Source organism: Pseudogymnoascus destructans, assembly GCF_001641265.1.
Source record: "Pseudogymnoascus destructans isolate 20631-21 unplaced genomic scaffold scaffold_6, whole genome shotgun sequence".
Classification (NCBI taxonomy): Eukaryota; Fungi; Ascomycota; class Leotiomycetes; order Thelebolales; family Thelebolaceae; genus Pseudogymnoascus; species Pseudogymnoascus destructans.
The window spans coordinates 255,712-274,266 of record NW_020167525.1 but is presented as its reverse complement, the minus strand read 5'-3'; the positions used below and the strand labels follow the sequence as shown (position 1 = coordinate 274,266).

The window sequence follows — 18,555 nt, the reverse complement described above, 5'->3', positions numbered from 1 at the left end:
GCAAGGAGGGTTTACAAGTGGCGATCTCATCCGAGAGAAAGCTCGACAAGTCTGGTGTCAGTTGCCACAATACTCTGGCCAGGAATGCCCAGATTTTAGCACTGGCTGGCTTCAACGATTCAAGAAACGACATCGCATTTCTGAGCATATATTCTACGGTGAAGCTGGGTCAGTGCCAGAGTCAGCAGAGGAACAAATGAAGAGTTTACAAACCTTGGCAGGGGAGTTTCAAGAGGAGGATATATATAATATGGATGAAACGGGGCTCTTCTGGCGAATGACACCTTCTCGAGGTCTAGCAACAACTTCTCACGCTGGTCTTAAGAAGGATAAAAGGCGGATATCTCTAGTGTTCTGCACCAATGCTACAGGTAATGACCGATTACCTGTTTGGATAATTGGCAAGGCAAAGAACGCTCGAGCTTTTCGACGCATCAATGTTACGACAATGGGAGGAGAATGGAGGTGGAACAAGAAGGCTTGGATGACTACAGTGATTATGAGTGAGTGGCTTCAAGCCTTCTATCAACACGTTGGGAGGACTCGAGAGATTCTATTAACAATGGACAACTTCTCTGCTCATTACACTGCCCTGGAGTTATCACCACCGCCCTCAAATATTCGAATCTGCTGGCTTCCAGCCAATCCGACAAGTCGATTTCAACCCCTTGATCAAGGCATTATACAGAGTTTCAAAGGCTACTATCGACAGCAGTGGCTCTCTTTCATGCTTCAATGCTTTGAATCAAATCAAAACCCAATGAAGTCAATGAATCTACATCTTGCAGTTCGCTGGACTGTTCGGAGTTGGAATCACCACATAACAAACACAACTATCTATAACTTCTTTCAGAAATCAACACTCCTTAGCAACCCAATATCTCTTTCTACATTAATAAGTCCACCAAATCTATCAGAGCTATATGCACAGGTGGCACAAGCTGGCAATATCCAGAATTCTATGGCAATATCTAACTTTCTTAACCCGGTTGAAGAGTCTATAGTAGAGGATGAAGGAGCATTAAATCATGATGAGCTTCTGCAAGAGATTATATCAGAACATCTTGAAGTTCCTGAAGAAGAAGAAGAAGAAGAAGAAGAGGTACTACAGCCACTAGTACCTACCATTCAGGCTGCTAGGAATGCCTTGAATATTCTTATTGAGTTTGCGGAAAGTAGTGGAGATATCAAAACAGGTCATCTACGGGCTATTGAGAGTCTTGACCAGGAATTAGAGGCTTTGGATCAGAATGGGCAAGTGCAAAGGACACTAGATAATTGGCTTACATAAGTGTGTATAAAACGATATATGCTTTAAGACGATATGAAAATGGTGGCTCGAATCCATCGTCTTAACGGTGTTTGACTGTATATAGAATTTATTTATTGTTTTACTGGGTATATGGAGTTTTTGCCCTAGTTTCATTTACTGGTTATATTTGTTGTCGCTAAGCTCGCTCGAAAGACCTATCATAGTGTCGGATTGTGTCGTTGTGGAGAGATTTTATCGGGCAACTAGTCCTGGACTTGTTTAGGGTGTCTTACTCAGCCCACATATGCCCCATATAAATTTCTTCTGGCACCCTATTACAGTCTGTCACAACCATGTAAAAATATGGCCTCCGCCGGTAAGGTAAATGGACGTAGCAGAAGTCTCCTGCAGTTGAAGTTATTGGGGGGGTGGTGAGGTAGCTGGGTCGGGTTGCCGGAAAGGGTTATCCTTTTTTCAAATTTATGACCGCCACGTAGGAGGCTTAGAATGATGCTGGGTGGTCACCGACTACCAATGTGGATGACAGCCAGCTATACTCTTCGAGAACACAATCCTAATCCCGCCAGTTTGACTTCTATAGCACATTCTCTTCATCAATATCAAACGCTTTCAACACCGCCAACGCCACAGAAGGGAATGTCATCACTACATTATGTCCTGTATATGTTAGTCACATCCTCACTACCTCGTTCCCAAGCCCACGCTGAACTTACCTCCATGCGGCACAAGAATCTCCTGGATAAACTTCCCCGGTGCCGTCCAGGTGCTTATCGACCCACCATCACCCATGTGAACAGTATTGAACGCCTTCCTCTCCACAAATACATCCGACATTCCCGGCGTTGCAGCATTTGCTGCAGCCGCAAACCAAGAAACTGAATGGGTGTACGGGATATTCCAATCGTTTCGTGCGTGAATAATGAACAATTTCAGCCGTTTGCTAATGCTTGCAATGTTTGCCACCCGCTGTGCAGAGTTCCACTTATCGACGAGCAGGCCGAAAACCCATTTATCGAACCCAGGGATCCATGCCACTGGCCCGAAAATTGGTATCAGCCCTCCCGGAGAGTATCTCGTTAGCAATGTAGTGAGGCTGGCAAACGGAGCTATCACAACAACTCCCGCGAAACTAACGTCTTGCTCTGCGAAATGCTCAACCGTTGCTGCTGTCACTGCCGTCCCGAGGCTGTGGCCAACAATGACAATACGGCTAGTGGGTATCTTGGCAATATTCAGCGCCCAGTTGACTGTGGCGATTCCATCTGTGATCAAGCCTGATTCAGTGGGGATGCCGCTAGAATACCCGTATCCGCGGTAATCGACTGCCAGGATATGGAAGGTTGATGTACCGCCATCTGACAGTGTACGGTAGATTTCGGGCCTCCAGCCTTGTGCCACGGTGCCACCGTTCTGAGTGTCTATTAGCAAGTTGGGTATATCCGTTTAAGCAGTGTTGCTGACCCCATGGACTGTGATAGGTTAGCATGGCCACATCCATCGGAGCAAGACAGATTGTACTCACAGCTGATGATGAGCCTGGCTTGTGGATCCGTGGTAAGGAGATCAAATGCCTTCGTCTTCGTGATATCCTCCGCCAGCCCAGATGGCTGTTTAAGAATCTCTTCCTCGTGCTTGGCGTACAGCCCCAATGGCATCACGTGCCACGCATACAGAGTCTCGTCATCCGGAGTGGTGAAACTGAAAGGGGTAATCTGGTTGTCTGTGGATCCGTCAGAAGTGACAGTCGAATACAGAGCCGTTCTACTTACTTGCAAACCCCCATTGCTCGGGCTTGTTGAGGTCTTCAAAGTACGCTGTATGCAACTTGTGCATATACAGGGCGCTGCAATGCAACTTGGTGAGATGACAAATATTCAAAGAGAGGAGCGTAGACTTACTGCCTCTGGACAAATCGGCTTGTGAGGGCTCCAAGGCAGATGGCGTAGATTGCTCCGGTCCCTGCCAAGACCAAGAGGGAGGTGTGAAATATAGAAGTGGAAGGAGGCATCGGACTCAGTTGATAGCCCGAGGGCTGGCGGGCGAGGAGATGGGTCGAATATCAACTTGTCCGTGTATCTCTGTACAAAGTATTAGAAAGGTGATGGATATCAACTTTAATAGAGAAGTATCAGCGCAGCATCATCAAAGACCACGCGGAGGAGAACAGAACATTGAAAAGCCAATGGCGAATAAACCATTAAACATAGTTATAATCCCAAGGTTCAAAAGAAAGCATACAAGTGGCCAAGAAATGCAGTATAAAAGAAGCAAACAGCGAATCCTGAGGCAAACTGTCATGCGGCCGCGTGTCCCCGAAGGCCAAGTTAAAACGCAGAGGTGCACGAGATGGAGATACACACAACACAATGCGCATATCAATCCGATTGATATTTTAAAATACAATTCCTCAACTGCAACGCATTCGCGTCAAATATTGTTAGCACGTTGATTGGAATAAATTAATGAATTAAGTTGAGAAGTCGCGAACAACCGCATCTCGGCTGCCGAATCAAAGCGGCGTCAGCACCCCCAAGCCAAGCTCACCTCACCCTCGTTCGTTTAGCAATTTATTCAACGGCGCCGTCCGCCATTCCACCATCTCCCGCCCCGACGCGTCCAGACAACCAAAACGCAACTCACCAACATCACCCATCTCCGATTTCTGCAGCCGCCGAGGCCGCTCACAGAATGGAGAGCAAGAAGCGCAAGCTCCCCGCCCGCACCTCGTCGCGCGTTGAGGCCGCCAGCAAGAAACGGACATCGACGCCGCCCCGCGAGCCTGCGCGTCCACCTACCCCGGTTCCTGTCGTCGTCGAGAAGGAAGCTCTTCCCAAGAGCATAGTCCCGGGCAAGCCTCTGCCGACCGTCGAGCAGCAACAACCAGATGACTTGTCGTCGAGCGAATACCAGTCCTTTGCCGAGAGGTAAGCAAGCATGCACCTTGCGGATGGCCGATTACCGTGGCGTGCGGATATACTGACTTTTTTTTGTGAAACAGCCGCGTCTTGGCCGAGTCGCTGGATCGATCAAGGAGGAAGTGGCTGAGTGAGGGCATCTTTGAGAAGTACTGGACAAAGCCGTCAAAGAAGAAACCCAAGGATGGCCGGCCAGTGGAGGAGCTCAAGAACCCGCCCAAGGACTCAATGACGAAAATCGGACAGTGCACAATTACGATCGAGCCACACGTCTTCGACGCTATCATGTACGTTGTCAAGGACACGACGCCGAAGCAGCCGCCACCACCGCAACAGCTGCCACAATATCGGCCCATCATGCAATACGGACCGCCTAATGGTGTCGTCCCCCAACACCCGCCACCACCACAACCACAGGCTCCTCACCAGCAATTCGTCCCAATGCATGCGGCTCCGCCCCCTCAACCACCACACCCACAACATCCACCACAACCAAGGCCACAAGACACACCAACCCGACCTTCCGAACCACCACACGCAGGCCAGCCCTCAGCACCACCCCCTCTAAACGGCCACCCACATCCCCCGCCTCCGCTCATCTCGCAACCACATCCTCAAACTCCGCAAACACAAACACAACCACAACCTCCCCCACCGCTCTCACAATCACAACCTCCGACCCCCCAATCGCACCCCTCACACCCGCCACACCCGCCACACCCACCACCCGCAAACCCGCTGCACACCCCCTCCGCCCCCCCCGCCAAAACCTTTGACCCGGTAATCCAAATGCTCGCCGAGCGCGCCGCCAAATCACCTGACCTTAAAGCCCTAATGCGCATCGTCGCCGACGGCAAAGCCACGCCCGCCGAACTTCGCCGCTTTCAGACCCACATTGACGAGCTCACCAAAGCTCTCAACGCTCGCGGCGGACCGCCTAAATCGCAGCCCTCGCCCGCTCCGCCTCCTCCGCTACAGACACAGCAGCCGCCGATGATGCAGCAGTCGCATATGCCTGGGCCACACCAGGTCCAGCCGAAATGGGAGCATGCTGGGACAGCTCCGCTACCACCGCATGCGCAGAGACAGGGTGGACCGCCGCCGTTGCTCGCGCAGCCGCGACCGTATGATAAGCCGCTTCAGCACGCGTCGCCGTACGGCGCGCCACCGCAGCCACAGGCGCTCCGCTCCAAGGGGCCGGTGAGCACGAAGCCCGAGCTTTTGTGTGTGGTTTTTGAGTTTGTGGGGGGGAACGGAGATAGGTACCTCTTCCCTAAATACAGCATCCTCGAATACGTGCCGGGGGGTCAGGTGATCGCGTCATTTCTGATCGTGCGGAAGGGCTCAGCAGGAGAAGGCGGGGGGTATGATCCGGCATTGGATTACTACCAGCCTGTTACGATGAGGTTGTGGACGGGCCAGGGACGCCAGCTGGAGAGTCTAGCCCGCGTGGTACGCCCGCAGGAGGAGGTGAGGCGGTGGATGGATGGGGTGATGGAGGGGATGACGAGGGGGGAGTACGTCTTACTCGCCATGCGCTTACCCCGCGAGCGCGGCGTGACTGATCGGGAGAGAGAGAGGGAGCGGGAATTAAAGAAAGAGGAGGAGAGGGAGCGGGAATTGAAAAGGGAGACGGGAGAGGAGGCGATGCTCTGGAATACGAGCGCGAATCAGGTAAATGGGGGGGTGAGGGTGAAGGCGCCGCCAAAGGGGTTGTCGGAGGAGGAGCGGTATCAGAATTTTATTCGGACGGTTAGTTAGGTGGTTTGGGTTTATATGGATGGCGTTTTTTTATGGAAGAGGGGGATGGATGGGCTGGACAGATTGAAGGACGGACAGGCTGGGGTTATTATCTGGTTTATTTTTTTTGGGAAAAGCGAAAGGGGGTGGGAAGGATGGGAAGGGAAGGGGAGAGAAAGAAAGAGGCGAGTCTGTCTGCGACCGTGAGCGAAAAGTGATATCTGTATGCGGAAGAGATGTTGGAGATGATTCGAAGGGGATGAGATGAGATCCTATCGATAGTCGATTTGGACGGACTAGCTAGCCAGGCCAGGCCAGGCCAGTGATTGATTGATCTGAGCTCATGGTTGGTGAGAGGGATTGAAAAGAAAGAAAGAATGATTACCACCCTACCGCTGCTGTTGCCGCTGTCTGCTTGTGTCGTAAGTTAGCCCCTGCATCGTGTATCCCATTAGCCATCTTACAGCTTTTCTCGGCGTCTTCACCCCAGACTTGGCCTACATAGCGACTGAGCCGTAGACAGCACCTGGCGTCGTACTGAGGACACCACGATTGTTGTAGGTGTAGAGCTCACCTACAACACTCTCACCAACTTGTCATCCACCAAAGTCCATGACCAACTCACTTTATCCTCACGCGGAGCTCAGCAAAAATACACCTTCCAGAACAGCACACCGGACAGCACACCTCCAAACCCCGCACACATCAACACCTGCCCCTCTCGCTCTAGCACCACTAACGCGTGCCTGCATGGGCACTTATGCGCGGTCGTAGTGCTTGTGCGGGCTTAAGTGGTTGGCCTGTGAATACAAGACAAATACCCATTGTCAGTCACACAGTACATAATGTGTGCTGTATGGACGCAGATGTTTGCCCTTTACATACAAATATAAATATAGGGCAAAAGATCTATATATGTACCCCGCACCACTTTGTGAAGATTCATATACCCTGAGCTTTAATAAAAGATTTATATACCCCCTGCTGCAGCCTTCAGCTTCCTCCGTGACTCTGATGTCCCATTTGACACCGCTGCTCCACTAACCTTGCTCCCACCATACTCATGAAAGCGCCCTACTCATGCGGGCACCAGCAGCTTCTCGTATTGTGGCCCTGCTCACAAGTAGACCCCTCAAGTAGAGCAGCGCCCAACACCAGAAGCTCCCTCTCCCCTCCCAACTCTCCTCCGGGTCCTCCTTCCAGAACCTCTCCTTCTTTAGCCTCCCCCGTGGGACCCGTGTTATAGGTGGGAAACATGGGTCTGTTTCGTGAGTTGTAAGACGAATTTCAGGGTCTATGATTACTTCGAGTAACTCCCTTGGTAGCTCGGTGTCTGGGTTACTCCTTTGGAATTCAAGTAATTCCCTTTTCCGTACCCGTTCCGCTCTCCGTGCATCAATGCCAGCACGGAGCTGCAGCTTATACTCAAGGTTAACCATGCGCTTTCTCTCTCTTCTCTCTCTTGCTTCTTCTCTCTCTTGCTCCTTTACTATCTTCGTATGAATCTTCTTCCGTGCTTGTTCAACTGTAACAGCTCCACCCTTTTGAATAGATTTTCTGCTTCTAACTTTCCGTTGTCTTTGCTCAGACATAATAGTAGTAATTTGCATAAGCTCTGAGGTAACCAAAGTACTTTCTGTTAACTGTACTTGAATCTCTGTATAAGAATGTTGAAGGAGGAGGTTGCTCAGACTGATTGGTTAGGCGTGTGGCTCGCCAACTGAATCGGGTTGCGGACCACCCACAAATAGTTCCGTAGATAGCTTCACTCAGAACAACAATACAAAACATATATTCAAGTGAACTGTTGTTCAACTCAACGTGATAACTATGCCACTGCAGATACAGATACACCACTGATCTCAACAGGTTATGAGCCCGGCTATCGCAAAAGCCAAAAAAGTTACCATATTCAGAGAAGTGCTCATTACAGCACATACAATCTGAATTCGTGGACAAGCGCTAACATACAGCACATACACTCCACGAAAACCTCAAGACGAACTTGCAGCCTCTAGCAGATGATCGATTCAACTCAGCAAGAAGAGGAAGAAGAAGATCAATTCTACAATCTAGGAAGCCCCAGATCGAATTCATCATCCATCATCCAACTCTCACAAACTCGAAATTCCTTATCCAAACACACAAGACCTTTCACAATGGGTGAAGGCAATGGAGGTCGGAATAACCTCCCAGAGAACATGAAACTCCGAGGAGAGGAGAATTTGTTGGAACTGCATTCCTGGTAGTACGCTGCACATGCGTAGCCTGTATACCAACTGTGTATATATAGGGGCTTCGCCCCCCGTAGTTTTTCAATCAAGTCGTCAAACTCCAATTATGTGTTCAACAGAATTACATACAATGGAAAACTGCGATGGAGGACCTCGCGGATGCCAACGACCTTGTCCGTTTCGTACACCCAAAAGGCAAAGCTCCTCCACAAGCAGATGAGTTCGATGAGAAGGTGGACATTGAGAAACTCGCCACATGGAAAGCGTGGAAAGCAGGAGACGCATCGATGAAACTCATCATCCAAACTAATGTGAAGAAAACACCATCACAGCTGCTTGCAGGTTGCAAGTCAGCACGCGAAATGTGGGTGATCTTACAGTCTCAATATGAAGGAACTGGCGCAGTTCTCAACTTCAATGCAATTGAAACATACACCAAGATCAAGTACGAAGACTACGCAAACCTTGAACAATTCATCATTGGGTTCAAGAAAGCAATTGAGAAGCTCGCCAACCTCGAGATCTCTCCACCAGATGCGTGGCATCCAATTCTCTTCATCATGGCACTTTCAGATGCATGGCCAATCTGGGCAGAACGCCAGCGCTCGAATACCCATAGTGAAGTAACAAAGCTCACACTCTCGGCGCTTATTGAGGATATTACGGATGAAGCTCGCAAGAAGGACAAGAAAGCAGATGGAAGCATACACTACAATGGCAAACCACCTACGAAGGGCAAACTGTAACGCTGACTTCTAAACGATAGAAGACACAGAGGTTCTCTTGCGTAAAGGTTTACTTATCAGAGGAGGCAGGGGATCAGACACAAAGGCTTCAAGTAACACGTTACTAGTATATAACAAATACTGTATTGAGTTGAGCACGAAGCTCCTATCTAAGGAAATACTATCTACTTATATAGTGGCGTCGTGCCTAGTGGACTCTTGGGAACTCACTCGAGTCCTCGGAGTCCTGGACTCTTAGGACTCTTCTCATCATCCTGCGAGTCCATCACGTGCCTAGTGGACTCCTGGGAACTCACTCGAGTCCTCGGAGTCCTGGACTCTTAGGACTCTTCTCATCATCCTGCGAGTCCATCACGTGATACTTTCGGAACTACTATTCCCCGCTGCCCCTCCAGGTACCAGGGCCGGTCTCATGCGACCTCCCTCCTTCCTGTCCTGTAGTTGGCCAGCCTTCTTGTTCCGTCGTAACACAAACCAAATTCGAAATTCAAAGACAGTGCAAAAGGGAAGAGTGGAAAGATGTGCAAGAACTGCGAAAATCCAAACGCAAGGCATGAACCCGAAAACTGCTTCGTTACAAACAAGAAGCTCCGCCACGAATGGGAACAACGGACTGGAAAGAAGTTCATGCCATTTAAACCGTCAAACTCAAGTAGCAAATCAAACAAGCTAAAGAAGGCAAAGAATGACAACTCATCAGATGAAGAAGATGAATATCGTCAATTTGGCAAGAACGCCACCACATACATTTGTGTTCAACTCAACCACTCAAGGTCGCCAATTCAAAATGGCACATTATTTGACACTGGAGCAGAGACACATATCGCCAGCTCAATCGAGGAATTCAACAGTGGCTCATACGAAACCTCATTGACTCTTCCATCCATTGACACAGCAAGTGGCATCACCAAGCCACTTGGCCAAGGCGAAAGAACATTGCAATGCGCAACAGATGATGGAGGCATTCACACCCTACACCTTACCAAAGTTCAATATCTTCCAAACTGCGGAATGAACATCTTTGGAGCTCGAAAGCTCTTAGGAAGGGGTGAATTGCATATTATGGACAAGAACTTGGTTGTAAACAAGAAAGGTATTCCAATGTTCCGTTTCGATGAGAATATGATGATAATTGAAGCATCACCTCGAGCCTATGCATCCCAGCAACTACTCACAAAAATGAGAAGAATCCTCCACACTCAATTCGACTCTGGCATCGCAGATTTGGACATCTTGGCCTCGCGAATGTACAGAAGACCTCGAAAATGGTGAGAGGCATGGCGATCTCTGACGAGGAAGACCTTACGCCACAAGAACAAGAAGATGAAGCTCTCCAATTGGGCGATCTATGCGAGAGAGGAAAGGCGAAGAAACACATTCGCAAGCAAGCTGTAACTCGAAACTTGCAACCGTTCGATGAAGTTCACATTGACGTGGTCATGATCACGCCAGAAGGAATTGGAAAGAAGAAATATGCAACTATCTTTACAGAAAAGGCAACAACTGTTCGATGGGCATACTTTCATCGCGCGAAGAATGAGGCATATGATGCACTCATCAAATATCAGAAGATGGTCAACACACAATTTGGCAAGATCATCAAGAAATGGAGAATGGATGGAGGAAAGGAATACAGTCCAAAGAAGCTCACTGAACTTGCAGAAGAACTTGGGCAAATCGTCGAAATGACAACTCCTTACAACCCAGAGCAGGATGGCACATCAGAGCGGTCAATTGGCATTATCTGCGAGCGTACGCGGACTGCGATGATCGACATGGCTATTCCACAGTTCCTCTGGCCTCTCATACTTGAGTCAATTGTACTTATTACCAACCGCACAGCAACTTCAAAGTTGAAAGGCAAGACGCCATACGAAGCTTTAACAGACAACCTTCATCCTGGACAAGACAACCGCCCATCTGTAGCACATTTTCGAGTGCTTGGATGCAAGACTTATGTACAAATCCCAAAGGAAAAGAGGGTCACAAGTGCAAAGGTTACAGAACGGGCAGAAGTTGGAATTCTTGTTGGATATGAAGGCACACATATCTTTAAAATCTATGTGCCTACTCGAAGAGGACCACTCGAAAATCGCATAGTGCGATCCTCAAATGTCCGATTCGACGAAGGAGGACTCATTACGAAGCCATTCCCAGATGAGGACGAAATTGAAAGCGATAACGAAGATGCATCTATCACACTGCCTCATAGAGCCAGGGGTGAGGCAAATTATGACAGAGATCTAATTCAACGAGTCTCTAAAACACAGCATGAAGAGCATCACTCAGAAATCGAAAATGAGAGCGAGATCTCAGAATCCGAAAACTCACCTCAGGAACTAGAACTTCATGAGTTGGATCAATACTCAGAAGTCGATGATGAGGATATAGAGCTGATGCCCACTATCACAGCGAGGAGAACTCGAAAGGTTTATATCCCAAAACCTCAGTTCAACAGGGTCACCCGCAACCAAACCCGCGAGCGACCACAACAGCCATATCAACCACAACAGCCACCGCAAGCTATGAAGCTCACTCAACAGTCACAGAACCAGAATTCGAGCTCAGCATTCATTGCAGCATTCACAGCCGGAGCACATACATCTATCTACGATGATCCAAATACAATTGAAGAAGCAAAGCAGCAAGCAGACTGGCCAGAATGGCAAGCCGCCATCCAAAAGGAATACCGAAACCTCAAACACAAGGGCACTTGGAAGCTTATGCAGCGAACTCAACTACCATCACACGCGAAAGTGCTACCAGGAAAGCTAGTCCTCAAAACCAAGAGAGACAAGAATGGCTCTATCATGAAGCGCAAAGCGAGATGGGTTGCAAAAGGTTTTAGACAGAAACAGGGAACTGATTTTGATCAGACATATGCTGGAGTGTGCAAGACAACAACATGGAAACTCGCAATCGCAATCGCAGCATTTTTCGGACTTGAAATTGAGCAAGTGGATGTGGTTGGAGCCTTCCTCAATTCTGATACGGACACAGAAATCTTCATGGATGTTCCACCAGACTGGGAAGTCAATGGCAGCATACTGGAAAATGCGCCAAATTGGATGTGCCATCTACAGAAAGCACTTTACGGATTGAAGCAAGCACCTCGACTTTGGCAAAGAGAGCTTGCAAAGGCACTTCATGGACTTGGATTCACTGCATGCGCAAGCGATTACAGCGTTTATTGCAATCAGAAGACAGGAATCCTCATCGTCACATATGTGGATGATATGCTGATCATTAGCAAACAAATCACAACAATCCAAGGGCTGAAGAAGGAGCTGATGCGAAAATTCGAAATTGAAGACCTTGGGCCAGCAGCATACTTTGTAGGGGTGAGGATCACACGCAACAGAGAGGCAGGAACAATTTCCCTCTGTCAAGATGCATACATCACAAAGATTCTGCACCGCTATGGCATGGAGAATTGCAAGGCAGTGGACACACCTGTGGCTACAGGAGCTGCAGAAGTCATGATCCCATTTAAAGGCAAGGCTTCACACGCAGAAATTGAACTCTATGGATCGAAGATTGGATCGCTCATGTACCTCGCTGTCCAGACTCGACCAGATATCTCATATGGAGTCTCTGTTCTGTCCAGATTCCTCACTAATCCTTCGCCAGCTCACATGAAAGCAGCAGATCGAATCCTTCACTACTTACAAGGCACAAAGATGCTTGGAATCGAATATGGCATGCAAGGCGATATGCAGCTCCATGGATACTGTGACTCAGACTATGCAAGCGATAAAGCAAACTGTAAATCGGTCCTTGGAAATGCCTTCTTCTTCGCCGGAGGTGTGATTTCACACACTTCAAAGCGACAACAGACCGTGGCACAATCGACCACAGAAGCAGAGTACTACGCACTCACAAAGGCGGTGTCAGAAGCACTATGGCTACAACAGATCATGAAGCAGATGATGTACACAGGAAATGACATTCAAGCTACGAAGATCTATGGAGACAACCAAGGCTCATTGAGCTTGGCCGAAAACCCCAAATTCCACCAGAGAACCAAGCATATCGATGTCAAGCACCACTTCATTCGGGAGCACATTGAAAATGGGTCAATTGACCTCTGGTATGTGGAAACAGCCAACATGGTAGCAGATGGATTGACCAAGCCGCTACCCGCCACACAACATGAGAAGTTCATACAGCAGCTTCAGATGAAGGTGATCACGGCCTAGGAAATGGGAATGGCCTCAATTCAGTCATGCAAAGGGGTGTGTTGAAGGAGGAGGTTGCTCAGACTGATTGGTTAGGCGTGTGGCTCGCCAACTGAATCGGGTTGCGGACCACTCACAAATAGTTCCGTAGATAGCTTCACTCAGAACAACAATACAAAACATATATTCAAGTGAACTGTTGTTCAACTCAACGTGATAACTATGCCGCTGCAGATACAGATACACCACTGATCTCAACAAAGAAGATGTCCACTTTTGCCATGATGGTGAACTAAGAATCTCTTCAAATCTTTGACTCCAATTTGAAAGATCTTGACTTGCTTGGATTGCTTGCCTTGGTGTTTCTAAAAGTGCTGGTTTTGCGTATATTGCCACTTTCTTTTCTATCTTCTCGTAGTTTGGTGGCCAAATACCAGAGTCTCTAAACGCTTTCATACAGTTTTCCTTTGTAAACGTTTGTGTTCGGATTGTAGGTAAGTCTCGGAAGAATGAAATAACATTATAGTCAACATCAAAATTCCGAATTGCTTGTTGAATAGCACAGCGGTGCCAATGCTTATACTGTGCAAATACTGTAACGTCAAGAGGTTGTAGTATATGTGTAAGGTGAGAAGGGAATACATGTAAATGTATGTTGTTTGATGTGCAAGTATTATAAATTCTGGAACTTCATGAGAAATGTGAGAGTCCATTATAAGCAACTTCGTCTTTGTAGAGGGTGCAGAATGTTGAATAAAATGCTGTAGATATTCCATTGCGAGCTCAGAGTTTGTATATCCTGAATCTGATACTGCAACTCTCTCATCACCGTGTAGATTATCATGGTACCAACTTTCCATATGAAGCTTTCCTTGAATTATTAGGAACGGTGGAAGTACAATGCCAGCAGCTGAAATTGTCTCTATTACTGTGAGACTTTGACGATTCTCTGGAGCTTGTATATAAAGCTATACAAATTAGAATAATATAATGTAAGATGAGTACATATAACGTACCTCCTTTACTGCTGTTGGCACTAACACATGTTCACCGGTGCTCATTCCCACTCGGAACCCAACTTCATCAAAGTTGTAGATGTTAGCTGCAGTAACATCTAATTGATTACACACATCTTTGAATCCATGAAACCATTCTTTGATAGCTGATACATCATGAGAAGCAACACGTGCTGCTTCAATTGGCCGGGTTTTAATGGTGTGGAAAGTCTCATGTTGAGTCTTAATCCAAGTCTGGAACCACCGTTGAGACGGTGGTGGATGTGTCGGGATTTCAGCTGCTAGTAGTTGGCAGATAGCATTAAACACCATTGGCTTCGTTGCACCGTACCCATTTTCATATGACCGTTGAATGTATCTTTGTATAGCTATAACTTGTATATCTGAAAGTATTCTGTTGTTACCTCCGCGAGGCTTTGGTGGTTGGCATTGCGCCATGCGTCGCATACGGAGTGTGGTTGGGAGTACATGGTAGATTCTAGCTGCTGCGGCGATGGTCTCCGTTGGGTTCTGATTTAGGAAATCAATTGCTTTTTGAATAGCTTCGTTTCTAGCTATATCAATTGACATGATTGTAACTTTACGTGTCAATTGTTGTCCAGATAGTCGCGTTGTCCTGATGTCGCATTGGACGCGCTCGCGTTTGCCGAGAGAGCAAGGATCGCTTTCGCAGCAAGGATCGCTTTCGCCAACCGCCTCCAGGCGGTGGTTTGGAAACCAACGATTAGTATATAGTAGGAACGCGGACCTTCGGAGGAAGGTCAGCATTCAGTCTTCGTAATCTACAGGATCTACTACGCGTATGTGATTGAGAACGTGACCTCGTACTGCCCTGTTCATTTGAAGATCCTTACATTCTAAACGTTCCACCATTCCTGAGATCAGGAAGAACAGCCCAGTACGAGGTCGAGAGAGAAAACCCGCCGCTATGCCTCCGCGAAGAACCCGACAAACCTCCGCTGCCAACCCTGATCGCGAGGGCACTGAGACCGCCCCCGCCACATCTCTGATTGAGAGTGTAGGGGAACTGAGTCCTCATCGATTTCAGTACGGCACGAGAGCCCACCGGGAATCGAAGCCCAGCTAGCGACAGCTTCGGCCCTTGAAGTTGAACTTCGGAAGGAGCTGGAGCTCAAGCAGACAGGAGAGCGGATCCAGCAGCTGCAAGACCAGCTGCAAGGACACCAAGACGTTGAGGTCGAACTGGTAACGCAGGACAACCTAGCTCTCGAGCGCAGCATAACGCCTGCCAGCTCAGTCTCACACGAAGGCGTACCGCGCAGTTGGCGACCAAGAGCCATCACTGAATATAGAGGGAAGAGCGTCCGCGAACACTCCGAGTTCGTTACGAGTTGTGAGTTGGCCTTCCACCTTGAGCCAGAACCCAACAAATCGGACGCGTTACGCTGCCATTTCGCAGCCACCTGGCTTGAAGGAGAGCCTCGAGACACATGGCTTCAGCACGAGAAGGAACCGGGATTCCACAAGACCTGGGAAGGCTTCAAGAGCTTCCTCCCTGATCTAGTGCAAGACCCAGCAAACCGTACAATAGCCACGGCAGTGAAGTATGAGGAGGCGCGGCAGCGAGTCGGACAGACCACGCAAGCGTTTGCGGCTTACCTCGAGACCTTAGAGGCAGACTTGCCAGCCTATAAGGAAGAACACCAGGTCCAACACCTGTTTGCAAAGCTCAGGGCGGACGTGAGGGATAAGGTTATTGCATACCCAGAAATACCACGCTCCCGAAGCGCACTCATTGCGCTAGCCGCCCGTTTCGAGCAATTAGACGCCTCGAGGGCACAAGGCTCGAGAAGCAAATTAGGCCAGAAGGAGGGAAGGGTAAACAGCCAGGAGGATAGGCCTCACAAGAGGCCTTCGACTAGTCTAAATGAAAGCCGGGGCGCCACTAAGACATTTCCGAAGCGCCCTCGCCTTTCAGGCGAAGAAGAGCAGCGCCGAAGAGATAATAACCTCTGTTTCAAGTGTGGAAGAGCGGGCCATATGTCAGCTCAGTGCTTCACTCAACAGCCCAACAGTGAGCCTAGAGCGCGAGCTGTACAGAAGGGACCTGGGGGTTAAAAAAACTAGACCTCTCCACAGAAGCCCCAGCGGGTGGAGTAGGGAACAAGGGGCTCACCCAAAGCTTGTCAACTTTTGTTGACGTAAGGGGTGGGGAAGAGTGGCGGACGCTCCACACTTTAGTAGACAGTAGAACTACAGAGAACCTCATATCGCACCTTGTGGCAAAGGAAATAGGGGAAATGGTAGCCAACCTTTGTGACAGCAAAGGGAGTAGGCGACCAGGAAATCCAGTTGTGCGGAAGGGCTCAGCTCACCCTCCGCATCAAGGATGATGAAGGGGTAACAAGGCAAGTAGGGTCCTCTGAATAGATTAGGATGTCGTCTAAGTATGCGGTACAGAAGTCGTCTAAATATTGCATCAGGACGTCATTCATATACTGCTGATAGGTTGCGGGACCGTTCATTAGTCCAAACGGCAGCACTTTGCACTTATAGGATCCATAGCGAGTCCGAAAGGTTGTGTACTCTTCCGAGTCAGGGTGCATCCGTTTGCGATGGAAGGCTTGTCTGATATCTAGCTTTGTGAAGATTTTTGCTTTCGACACCCATCCTAGTAGTTCGTCAATATGCGGGATGGGGTAGGGATCGTTCCGGGTGAGACCATTTAACTTCCGGTAATCGATGCAAAATCTTAATTTGCCATCCGCTTTCTTTACGAATAGGATAGGAGACACGAAGGGGCTGTTGCTGTTGATGATGAAGCCTTTCTCTAGGTTCTCTAACAGGTATTGCTTGGTAGCCTTAAGCTCTTCAGTTCCCTGTCGGTATAACGGGGAGAAAGCGTTTGGTAAAGGGGCTTCGAGCTGTATCTTGTGGTCGTATATGCGGTTTGGGGTAATTCGATCTGATTCCAACTTCGAAAAGACATCGGTGTACTTCTGGTGTATATGCGGAAGCTTCTGCTGGATGAGACATAGCGTTTCTTCATCCTCTATCAACTCCTTTTCATGGATGATCTGGTCAATTTCGTAGATGCTAGTCTAAAAGAACTCGGAGTCGCTTCGCATCATCTCATGATGGAAGGCGTTGGCACTGATTTCACATATCCGTATGGGTGTGAAACTAGGTACCAGTTTCACTAGTAGTGGGGGAGAAACCTCTTGGTTTCGGGTAGGACTCGGTGGCATGTCTGTGATCTCTTCATAGCCTGAAGTTATCACTTTCATGTTCATCGAGCGTCCGCCTGCGCGGCGTCTGTCTTCGTGGTGGATTGCAGCATCCCTGCGATTCGCATCCGGCTGGTATGCGGGATGTCGAATGGGCGTTTCTCGCATGTAGTAGGGCAAGGTGATCTCCTTGCTCCAGCTAGGAGTCGGCGGGTACTCCTTTGGCCATACTAACCGGCTCTTTGCAGAGTCGAGTAGTATTCGGAAGCGGCTGAAAAGCTTCTTCCCAATTATCACATCTTGTGCTCCGAGGTCCAGGAGTACAAAGGGGCAGTTATATATCCGGCGTCCTTCGACTGTTAAGTGTAACTGAATATACTCTGATACGTGGCCTTGGATTTTGCGCTGAAATCCACGTATGGGTACAGAGTAGGGTAGTTTCCGTATGGGGCTCTGAAGCGCTTTCGACAGTCGTATTGCGAAAGGCTTGTTAATGATGAGGTAGCCATTTGCTCCTGTGTCTGCTAGGGACTTCGTTTGCACCCCAAGTCCATTCATACTCAGGGTCGTGTTGACTAAGAACTGGGTACCTCCCAGGAGTTCTCGTAAGTATAGTCCTCGCAGGTCACATTTGCGTAGACCTAGGAAGGAGCCTTCTCCTAGGCCTCGTCATTTTCCTCGATGGACGCATCCGATTGAAGTTCCACGGCTTCTTCCCATTGTTCTTCTGCCTCGGGGTCGTTACGGTCAATTTCCTTGACAGTAGCATTGAGCGGGCATTTGTCCTGGAAATGGCCGGGCTTGCCACACTTGAAACAGTTCCCTGAGGGCGCAGGGACTGTGGTTCTCACATGTTCCAGTATGGCTGGCTTGGGGAGGAACATGGTTCAGGTGAACAGAGCGGGTGTGGCTCGAGTCGGCTTCGACGCTGACGCCTTTGCCATATCCGTGGTAGGTGTGGACGTCCTTGCGAGAGCGGGTGGCGGATTCAATTTGTTGTTCCGGCACCGTTCCTGATCAAAGGCGGTAAGTTCTCGTACCATGGTCTGGTAGTCTCCATTCCATTGGTTTTTGATGATCGCGACGCGGCTGCGGAATTGGGGAGTCAACTTGTTCCACATGTACTGAAACCATTCCGACTCAGAGACTTGTCCTGTGATAGCTGCACTTTGGAAACGAGCCTTGAACTCTGGGAAGGTTTCGCTAGCATGCCCCTTCTCTCCTATTTGCAGGTCGTCGAAGAGGTTCCTGGCCTGTTCCGTCTC

The 18,555-nt window shown here is 48.8% G+C and overlaps 3 protein-coding genes across 3 annotated transcripts; 1 reads left to right on the top strand and 2 right to left on the bottom strand.

The window, feature by feature from the left end:
* Positions 1-1,364: 1,364 nt before the first annotated feature.
* VC83_03271 (uncharacterized protein) lies at positions 1,365-4,034 on the bottom strand. The gene is made up of 6 exons (XM_024466919.1): positions 3,172-4,034; positions 3,043-3,116; positions 2,796-2,993; positions 2,735-2,742; positions 1,987-2,683; positions 1,365-1,930 (listed from the first exon to the last, which is right to left on the bottom strand). The coding sequence occupies exons 1-6, from the start codon at positions 3,279-3,281 to the stop codon at positions 1,848-1,850; spliced, it is 1,170 nt and encodes a 389-aa protein (XP_024325900.1). The 5' UTR covers positions 3,282-4,034; the 3' UTR covers positions 1,365-1,847.
* Positions 3,962-6,226, top strand: VC83_03270 (uncharacterized protein; the record flags this gene model as incomplete). Its single annotated transcript, XM_024466918.1, has 2 exons — positions 3,962-4,197; positions 4,272-6,226. The coding sequence occupies 2 exons, from the start codon at positions 3,962-3,964 to the stop codon at positions 5,947-5,949; spliced, it is 1,914 nt and encodes a 637-aa protein (XP_024325901.1). The 3' UTR covers positions 5,950-6,226.
* A 763-nt stretch (positions 6,227-6,989) lies between these two features.
* VC83_03269 (uncharacterized protein) lies at positions 6,990-7,520 on the bottom strand (the record flags this gene model as incomplete). Its single annotated transcript, XM_024466917.1, has 1 exon — positions 6,990-7,520. One exon carries the CDS (start codon positions 7,518-7,520, stop codon positions 6,990-6,992), a length of 531 nt encoding a protein of 176 aa, XP_024325671.1.
* Positions 7,521-18,555: the final 11,035 nt, after the last annotated feature.